General features: G+C 34.7%; 1 protein-coding gene across 2 annotated transcripts in view; it reads left to right on the top strand.

Annotated features, from left to right (window-relative positions):
• Nucleotides 1-11,136, top strand: part of ROS1 (ROS proto-oncogene 1, receptor tyrosine kinase) — a 157,712-nt gene that overhangs the window by 40,344 nt on the left and 106,232 nt on the right. For both annotated transcript variants that reach the window (XM_006157868.1, XM_006157869.1), the window contains exons 17-18: nt 156-347; nt 4,826-4,926. In XM_006157868.1, the coding sequence (XP_006157930.1) occupies nt 156-347; nt 4,826-4,926 (293 nt within the window). The remainder of the gene's footprint in view (nt 1-155; nt 348-4,825; nt 4,927-11,136) is intronic.

Here is an 11,136-nt window from a genome sequence, read left to right on the forward strand (position 1 = left end):
TGCACACACACCCGGCGTGAGTTTAAGCCACTGGGTCCGGGACTCAAACTGCAGTCAGCTATATGGGAGTTCAGCGACATAGACATTATGCTAACTGCTGGTCCCAGTGATGCCATTTGAAAATCATTAACTGACCGTACTATTATGTTTTGTAGATACAAAGGCAGTCTTTGTTGACAGGATATACAGACGTTGTGACTCATGTGAAGCAGTTGGTGAATGACATGGTGGTGGATTCAGTTGGTGGATATCTCTACTGGACCACACTCTACTCAGTTGAAAGCACCAGACTAAATGGGGAAAGTTTGCTTGTACTACAGGCCCAGCCTTGGTTTTCTGGGAAAAAGGTAACAAACTAAAAGTAAGATCTGATCATTTAATAATATGACATGATGCTATTCTATAGTTCTAATGCTGTCTCTGCTTATTATTTTAAGGTAAAATCTTAAAGGAAATATGGTTATAGTGAGATCTTGTTCAGTATCGCCAAAATTTCTCTTATTTGATGGTCATACATGAATTCAAATACAATATGGAGATTGTTGTATTTTGCTTTATCTTTAGTGGGTCCCCCTTAAAAAGCATTTAAATTACTTACTACACATTTTTATAGACTTAAGGACTTTTACTAAATATTTTAGAGCATCTCATTGGTGTGGTTGGGTGTTTTATTATTTCCAGTCAAGTATGAGTGTTGACTATTGTAAAAACTATGTGACCCCTAAGCAAGTTACTTGACTTCTCTGTGTTTCCTTATCTGAAAAATGAGACTACTAACTGTTTTTTCACATATGAATAGGAAATGAAACAATTCATATTAAGTAGTGGAAATAATTTCAGGAACATGGTAAATGCCTAATGGTTAAGCTCTTATTATTGTAACTCAATTTGGAAAACACACCTGATATAAGAACATTTGTAAAACTTTTTTTAAAAAGTTTTTGCAATACAGCACATGTACTTACTGGAGAGAGGCAGAGAGAGAAAGAGGGAGAGAGAGAAAGAAAGTGAGAAATCATTCCCTGGGGTGAGGGTAGATGGGCCATGCTGCAATCCTTTCTCTATTCTCCACTTGGGGTTTTGGGCATGCACTCACATATGCCCTATATGATTTTCAAGCCGTGTATCTGGGACTGAACTATATAGTCAGCCATGTGGGATTCAGCTGCCTTAACCTCCATGCCATCTGCTGGCCATGTAAAACAAATCCTATTTTTACTTCCTCAACTTCTAAAAGCAATACCTATTTTTCTTAAACCCATTTAGCGCTCCTCTAACTGTCCATTTAAATTTCTGAACTTTATTTTTTCTGATCATGATAATAATAGATGTCCACTGTAGTATATTTAGAAATTACAGGAAAGCATTACAAAGTGAATCATTTGGGACCAGCAGCTGGTATGGTGGTTAAGGGAGCTAGACTTCCACATAGCTGATCACGGTTTGAGTACTGGACCTGATAGCTTGCTTTTTCACTTTCTCTCTCTCTCTGGTGAGTACATGTGCCTTATAGAAAATTAAAAAACAATAATAAGAATAAATAAAATTAAATAATTAAAAAAGAAATCTCTAAAAAAAGAAGTGAATCATGCACACTAATTTTACCCAATATTACCTTACATTTTTCTATTTTTAGTCTTTTTTGTACAAGTAAAATTTGCATAATACAGATATACAGATTATATTTTAAAAGGTGTACACACATACATGCATACACACAAACACTAAATATATACATAAACTAATTATTGAGTCACTAGATCCCAAATTCTATATGATATTTGGGGCTTAATTCCTAGGATATTTAAAAATACCTGACGTGCATATAGATTATTATATTTAAAAGAAGTAGAAATTTATGCACCATATCCAGAGATTATTCATTAATATCAAATAGTTAACAGATCCTTAAATTATATTTTGAAGTCCTTTGTGTCTGAATACAAAGAAAGCATATTTTTATGTCTCAAATATAATTCTTCAGAAAAAGTGCTATTATTGTAAAAGGACATTGAAAATAATATTATTTCAGAAGTAACTTCCACTTCTGGAGCTTTATTGGTAGTTGTCTCACTGCCCTGAACTGATCATCAGAGCACTCACCAGTCAGAAACAAGCTCTGGCATAGCACTGGGGACTTTTCCATAAATGAGTCACTAGATTTCTCAGCATATTTGGGAAATACACCTTTCTTTAAATTCCCGGTCCAAATCCTCTCCCAGGGTGGCAAGTGTTCTTTTACAAATCTATGTTCTGCTTCCATCGTTTGACATCTGATCCATCAGCTACTATTAATGCTAGCAACACATTTTTTACCCAGCAAAGCTCTCCATCGACTGTTCACACTTATGTCACTCATGCAGTTGTAAGACACTTCACAATCAGCAGATATAAAGAAATACAGTCAGCTGATTTTATAGAAAGACCGGATGTTTGTCTTATGAAGAAAGAGAATTAAGTCAGAGATTTACAGAAAGCAAGAAGGTATTATTTACTATATCTGACAAGTTAAACTTGTAGTTTATAGTACATTTTACCATAGGATTAAACTTTTTTTTTTAAATAATTATTTCTTTAATTTTATTTATTATTATTTTAAAATTTTACTGTAGGGCACATATGCTCATGAGAGAGAGGGGGCAGAGAGAGAAAGAAAGAAAGCAAGTCGCCAGGTCTGGGACTCAACTGTGGTTGGCCATGTGGGAGTCCAGCACCTTAACCGCCATGCCACCTACTGGCCCTGCTAGGATTAAACTTTAATATGAAGGTTTACTTTAGATCAAGAGCTCGTTTCCAGAGTATGGATGAGATTTGATGTAACAGTGGTTACCACAGGTTTATGAACTGCTCCTGGATCTGTTTAAATGCAGGGCTGCTGGTTGATGCAGAGATATGGGATAATGTACCAATACCTAAATTTTATTTACAGTTTGAATCATTTATTATATTCTAGCAAAGGGAGTTGCAGAATTTCCCTTTTTAGAGAGAGAAAATAGAGTTAATTTATAATTTAGGAAACTCTAGCATTTCATTACAAATAACCAATATCAACCTGATTCCACTTTAATGGAAAAAAAAATTTCTTTCAGTCTGAAGCCAGGATATGATTCCACAACTGAAAGTCCGAGAATTAATAGAATGGATTTCACTGTCTGTGGAAAGAGTCCATTTCATTTTCTTATAGTGAGAGGCTACGATCTGTATGACAACACAAAGGTTCTTGCAGTCATTTGCTTTACAACAAGGATAACCTCTCATTAAGGGTAGCAGCGTAACCTGTCAGGAAGTACTTTGAGTTCTCTGATTTCTTATTGTAGTCTTTTTACATTTTTTGCTAGTTCATCATTTTTATTTAAGTGTTGCTGTATGTTGCAGAAGATGTAGTCATCAACTTGACCCTATTTGATACCACTCAGTATCTAGGTCTGGTATAGGAAACTCCACTACCTGAGGTCAGGCTTCTCACCATCTTAGCTTATTTTAAAAATATTGTAAAGCCAAGGAAAGCAAAAAAGGTCCTCAGATGGTAACTTCTATCTCACACACTCTGTTTCATAGGAAAAGATGTCTTTACTCAGGCTTCACTCAGACAACCGGAACTAAAATTAAGATTGTAATAAGACAAAGAGTAGTAAGAAGTGTTTTCCAGATATTATATGGAAATAGTACTTTGTAAACAAAGGACCCTTAAATTGTAACACACAAACAACCTGTGTGTCACTTTTGTAAAGTACATCAAGATGTTTTTGGTTGCAATGAACAGAAAATAAAATTCAAAATGATTTAAACCAGAATTACCCAGGGAGTTTTAAAACATACTGGAATTGAGATTTCTTCCCCAGAGATCATAATTTAATAGAATGCATCCTAGGAATTGAGATCCACCAAAAGAAACTTCACAGATTATTTTAATGTGCAAAATAAGAGCAACTGGCTTTTAACAACAATGAAATTCATTGGCTCATGCAGCCAAAGAGTTTAGTCATGACTAGCTTTAGGCAAGGCTTGATACAAGTTCAAAGTTTTGGACTCAATAGGTCTAGAGTATGGTTGGGAATTTACATTTGTACCAAGTTTCAAGTGAGGCTGCTAGTCTAAGAATCATACTTTGATAACCATTGAAGCTAAATGTATAAAAGTTAGTGATACTCTCTGCCTTTTGGAGAATCTTGGGCAAACACTACTTTTATCTGAATAACATAGTAGTAGGCATAGACTCATAATTTTCATATTCAATAAAAGGTGACAATCACTAATTTCATTATTCCAAAAAGGATATAAATGAGAAGTCTATAGCTTATGTGTGATTTATTGCTAAGGGTATGCTTCAAACATGCATTTGGTTTATTTTCTTACCAACTTTTCTTTTTTCTAATGGTGATTTCTGGTTTACATATTATCATTGTATGTCTTTATGGGACATAGTATGGTTTTTCAGAGTATGCATGGAGTATATATGTAATCAAATCAAAGATATAGACATATTCATCTTATTGGTGTTGAACATTATGTTGTGCACATTCAGTACGAGTTCTACTAGGTTTTACTTTTTGAAGTATAGTATTGAATTGTCAATGACATTTTTTACTCTGCTGTAGTCCATAACCTATTCCACTTTTTTACATGCATTCTTGTGTCTGTTAATAATTTTCTCCCACACTCCCACCTTACACATACACCTTCTAGTATCTACCATTTCTCTTTCTACTTCTACACTGTTGAGTCCTGCATTTCACACCACAGAGGGCTATACGGTATATGTTAAGAGGGGACATACTATACTTGTCTTTCATTGCCCTGCTTACTTACCTTATTTTCAATTTAGGTAATTGCTCTAACTTTAGACCTTAGTGATGGACTCCTGTATTGGTTGGTTCAAGACAGTCAGTGTATCCACCTGTATACAGCTGTTCTTCGGGGACAGAGGTAAGTAGTCATCTTCGAAGGCAATTAGTTGTGATTAACTTGCCCCTCACTTATGAATGACAATATATAGAATTAATTTATTCTTTCAATAAACATTTACTAATATCTACTGTGTGACAGGCATTGTGCTGGGGGGGACAGATAGGTTTGTAAAAACTAATTATAGTAGAATGTAAGTGCTATGTTGGAGTATGACGGCAGCGCAGTGGAAACATTAAGGAGAAATAATACTCAAGAGCCTAGGAAGTGTATAAACAGGTTTCTCTTCATTTTAACAAAGCGGTATACATTATGGAGTAAAGGCATAAATCGTCCTGCAGTGTCACAAATGAAAACCAGACAGTGGAAAAGACCACATGAGTTGTCTTCTTGATCTCTTTCCTTAAATTAAGCCCTCTGTCTGACTCTTGCTGACATCCTTACATCTTTTGTATTATCAGATGGTTTTTCTAAAATTTATTATGCTTAAAGAAGTTAGGCATATAATACATAATGTGAAATAATCAGATATTATTTAGTTATATCAGTTTTGACAAATGCATTTGAAGACATAGAGCATATCCATCATCACAGACAATTCCTTGTGACCCTTCCCAATCAACATTGTCTCCCTCCAGAAATGTGTAATCTTTGTGTTTGGCTTAATTTACTTGGCTTTTTTTTTTTTTTTTCAGTTTCATTCATGTTGTTATATGTATTAGTTTTTCAATTTTGTTGTTGAGTTGTATCATATTGCACAAATAGTCAGCTTAAGCATTTGTCTCTTGATACACAAAAACAAATAAATGAAAAATATTCATTTTGGGAGCTGGCAGGTGGCACAGTGGTTAAGGTTCTGGACTCCCACATGGTCAACTGTGGTTTGAGTCCTGGACCTGGAAGATGATTTCTCACTTTCCCTTTCCCTCTTTCTGGTCAAATTAAAATAATAATAATAATAACAAATAAAATAGATAATTTTTTAAATGTTGATTTTTGTTATCATGAATAAAACTGTATAAATATTTGTATTCAAGTTTTTCTTTTGTTAATGTATACTTGGATAAATTTTTAGGAGTAAAATTGCTGGGTAATAGAGTAGGTATGTGTTTATTCTTAAATAATTGCCCAAGAGCTTTTTGAAGTATTTGTAAATTTTATACTCTCCCCAAGATGTATGATAATTCTGTTTGCTCTATAAACTCCAAAGAGTTGTCTTTTGAAATCTTTTCTATTTTCACCATTCATCAGTATGTGAGCCATATACCATTGTGATTTTAATTTATATTTCCCTGATGATTAATAATTTAGATCACTTGTTCATTTTGTTATTGGCTGTTTATATATCTTATCCCATATTGTGGCTGTTCAAGTAATTTTCTCAATATTTTTAAAATGTTTTTTGCTGTAGTGCTCATGCACTTGCCAGAGAGAGTCAGACAGAGACAGTGAGATGGAAAGTGAGAAAACATCTTACAGGGGAGATGATAACACCGCAATCCTTTATCCTCCATTCTCCTCCTGGGATTCTGGGCATGCATGTGCATATACTGGCATGATTTTCAAGTCATTAGGTCAGGGACTTGAGTCATATTGGCCACATGGGAGTCCAGTGTTGTAATCACCGTGCCACCTGTTGCCCTCTTTTTCTTGTTTTTAAAAATCGGATATTTGTCTTTTTATTGCTGAGTTGCAGGAGATCTTTATGTATTCCGTATAGAAAAATTTAGTCAGATACATGTGTCATGAATATTTTCTCTCAGTGTCTGATTTACCTGTTGATTTTCTTGGTGGTGTTTTTTTTAATTAATTATTTTATTTTACATAATTTCACTGGACATCACCACAGCATACAAAATGCAATTTTCCAGCCAGAATACACTGAAAAATGGCTTAATCATACATGTTATCGTAAGCAAACAATTTTCCATTTCTTGTTTCTTGTATATATATTCTCCCCCCATTTCTACCATTTCCCATCCTCTTCCTAAACTGCCTTTGGTTTCTGCAGTTGCTTTCCATTCCTTTATTCTTTCCCACATTGTATTGATTCACAAACTATCTTAATTAATCTAAATATTTTCAATAGTAAGTTCAGCTGATATACATGTATCTGTGAACAAAAGTTAACTTTAGGCATGAAACTCTGTGGGTAGAATGAATATACTATAAGATAGTATATAGCTCAGGCTATATAAATTACTGTGGTTACTAAGTAGGTATTTTTTAAATACTTTTTTCAATGTCAAGAAAGGTAGTTTTAGCTTTAATAGCTAAAAGAAAAATGTTAAGAGAACTTTTCTTAATACTTAAAGCCAGGAAACAGGTTAGGATTCTGTTTGAATAGTAGTACATGGATCTGTTCACAACTCAAGGGCTCTGTTCACAACTCAAGAGAAGATAAAACTTAACACTGTAAAACAAAGCATAGGAAATCAGTAATGCTTTAGTCAAAAGTCATACAATTCTGTTTCACCAGTTCAAATTCATGTACTTTATCTTCTGTTGTGGTCCGATTTTTCTGTTTAAATTCTGGAAGATAACTTTCAACTCTGGACTTGTCCCTTCCATTAAGCTGGCCATTTTCTTAGTTGTTTTAGAACTCTTATTTCCATGTGTCTGACTTTAGTTTTCCTAGAATAGCATTCCCTTCAGAACTTCTTGGAGAGCTGGTCTGGTGTTGGTAAATTCTTTCAGATTTAGTTTACAAATATTCTTGTCTTCAAATCCCATATGAAGGATAATCTTGTCAGATATAGTATTCTTGTTTTCACTAAACAGTTTGAATATATTTTCCCATTCTTTCCTTGCTCACATTGTTTCCAATGAGAGGTCCGCTGTTAGTCTGATGGGGTATCCTTTGTAGGTAACTTTCTCTCTTGCTAGTCTAAGTATCTTGTCTTTGTCTGTGGTTTTGGTCTTTCTGGCTATGATATGTCTTGGAGAAGATCTTGGGTTGATCCTCTTTGGGGTCCTTTGTATTTCTTGGGTCTGAATCTTTGAATGCCTCTCTAGATTTGGGAAGTTTTCTTCCAGGATTTCATGGACTAGATTGTCAATGCCCTTTTTAGTCTCTCCACTTTCTGGGATACTGATAATCTGTATGTTTGGACATTTAATGGTACCTAGTATTTCTCATGTATTGTTCTCATTTTGGGGGGCTATTTTCTTAGTCTTTGTGGTGGATTTTAATAGTCTAATGATTCTGTCTTCTACATCTGAGATTTAAAAAGAGAGATAGGGTGCAATACTATAATTGTTGGGGATCTTAATACCCCATTATCTCCTTCAGACAGATCTTCTAGACAAAAAATAAATAGAAAGATACAGGACCTAAATGATACCATAAGTCGAATGGGCTTGACAGACACTTATAGAACTTTCAATCCTAAGACCACAAAACATACATTTTTTTCTCTCCCCAGCATGGAAGCTTTTCAAATATTGACCATGTGATAGGACACAAAACAAGCCTTTACAGATTAAAAGGCATAGAAACTACTTCCAGCAGCTTCTCTGACCATGATGGAATTAAACTCAATATTAATTTCCAGAAACAGCCTTGAAAATACACAAACCTGAATGATTTATTAACTACAAAAGAAATTAAGTCAAAAAATAAAAACCATGGAAACAAATGATGAGTACACGTTTCCATAATTTATGGGACACAGCAAAAGTAGTCATGAGAGGAAAAAAAATTTTTTTGGAGAGTTTTTTGTTATAGGGCACATGCACTCACCAGAAAGACAGAGAGAGACGGAGAGACAGAAAGTGAGAAATCACCCCCCAGGGGGGATGGCCATGCCACAATCTCTTTTCCTCTATTCACCTCTCGGGATCTTGGGCATGCACACACACGCATCCAGAGTAAGTTTTAAGCCACCGGGGCAAGACTTGAACCGCAGTCGACTACATGGGAGTTCAGCAACATAGCCATTATGCTAACTGCTGGTCCCAGAGAGGGAAATTCATAGCAATTAGTGCGGATTAGAAAAAGATGAAAAGGTGGCAAGTAGGCAACCTAACATCATGCCTCAAGGAATTTGAAAAACAACAACAACAACATAATGCCAGGTGAAAGAAATCATAAAGATTCAAGCAGAAATAAATGAAATATAAAATAAATAAACTATACAGAAAATAAATGAAAGCACCAGCTTGTTCTTTGAAAAGATTAACAAGATCAACACACCATTATCTAGACTTATAAAAAAAGAAGAAAGAAACCAGATAAATAAAACATGTGATGAAACAGACAATATTACAACAGACACAATAGAAATATAAAACATCATTAGAAGATACTATAAGCAACTATGTGCCAACAAACGAGAACATGGAGGAGATGGACAAATTCCTGTATGCATATAATCTACTAACATTGGATCAGGAGGACATAGAAAACCTGAATAGACCCACAACACGCCATGAGATTGGATCGGTAATAAATAACCTCCCAACCAAGAAAAGCCCAGGTCCAGATGGCTTCACTTCTGAATTCTACAAAACTTTTAAGGAAGAGTTAACCCCTATCCTACTCAAATAATTTCTAAAGATCCAAAAGGAAAAAACCTTCCAAATTCATTTTATGAAGCCTTTATTATGCTCATTCTCAAAACAGATAAGGACATGACAAAAAAGGAAAACTACAGGCCAATATCTCTGATGAATACAGATGCAAAAATTCTCAACAAGATACTTGCAAATTTTATCCAAAAACATATAACAAAGATTATTCATCAAGACCAACTAGGCTTTATCCCAGGGATATAAGAGTGGTTCAACATATGCAAGACTATAAATATAATACACTATAATAGCAGGAAAAAAGATAAAAACCATATGATCATTTTAATTGATGCAGAGAAAGTATGTGATAAAATACATCCTTTCATGATTAATACTCTCAGTAAAATTGGTATAGAAGTGTCATTTCTCAACATAATAAAAGACATCTATGAAAAACCTATAGCTAACATTATACTAAATGGGGAAAACTAAACCTTTTCCACTAAAAACTGGTACTAGGCAAGGCTGCCCACTTTCTCCACTGCTCTTTAATATAGCACTGGAAGTCTTAGCTAATGCAATCAGAAAAGAGAACAATATAAAAGGCATTCAAATAGGCAAAGCGGAGTTGAAAATATCTTTATTCGCAGATGACATGATGGGATACTTAGAAGACCCCAAGGTCTCCATGAAAAAACTTCCTGAAGTAATAAGTGAATACAGTAAAGTGGCAGGATACAAAATCAACATCCAAAAAATTATAGCATTTCTGTATATGAACACGTTGAACGAAGTAGAGCTGAAGGAAGGAATCCCTTTCATCATAGTGACAAGATGAATAAGATACTTAGGAATCAACCTAACTAAGGAAGTCAAAGACCTTCATAAAGAAAACTATGAAAATCTTGAAAAAGATATTGAAAAGGACACAAAAAAGTGGAAGGACAGCCCATGTTTCTGAAAAGGAAGAATTAACATAATAAAAATGGCAATTCTACTCAAATTAACCTACATATTTTATGCAATTCCAATCAAAATACCAAAGACACTGTTCACAGATCTAGAAAAGATAATCATAGAATTTGTCTGGGAATCATAAAAGAACTCGTATTGCCGAAGTGCAAGAAGAGTGAAGTAGACATCTCATTCCATGACCCCCAAATATACTACAAAACTGTGATAATAATCAAAACAGCATGATACTGGCATAAAAGCAAGCATGTGCTCCAATGGAACAGAACAGAGACCTGAGAAATAACCCCCAAAACACATAACCAACTGATTTTTGACAAAGAATACCAGTCAATCCACTGGGAAAAGGACAGCCTCTTTGGTAAATGGTGCTGGAATAACTGGGTATCTACCTGCAGAAAAATGAAATGATTTCCCCATCTTTCACTACTAACAAAAATCAACTCAAAATGGATCAAATATCTGAACCTAAGACCTCAAACAATAAAACTACGGGTGGAAAATGCTGGGGAAACTCTGGGAGACATTGGAGTAGGCAAAGACTTCTTAAATAAGACTCCCAAAGCACAGGCAATAATCCCTAAAATAGACAAGTGGGACTATATTAGACTAAGAAGTTTCTGCACAGCAAAGGACACAGTAACAAATGTAAATTGACAACCCTCAAGATGGGACAATATTTTTGTTAAATATGCCTCAGACAAGGGACTGATAACCAGAATACACAGGGAACTCAAGTGCCTTATG

The sequence above is a fragment of the Tupaia chinensis genome, unplaced genomic scaffold, assembly GCF_000334495.1.
Source record: "Tupaia chinensis unplaced genomic scaffold, TupChi_1.0 Scaffold000563_1, whole genome shotgun sequence".
In the NCBI taxonomy this organism is placed as follows: Eukaryota; Metazoa; Chordata; class Mammalia; order Scandentia; family Tupaiidae; genus Tupaia; species Tupaia belangeri.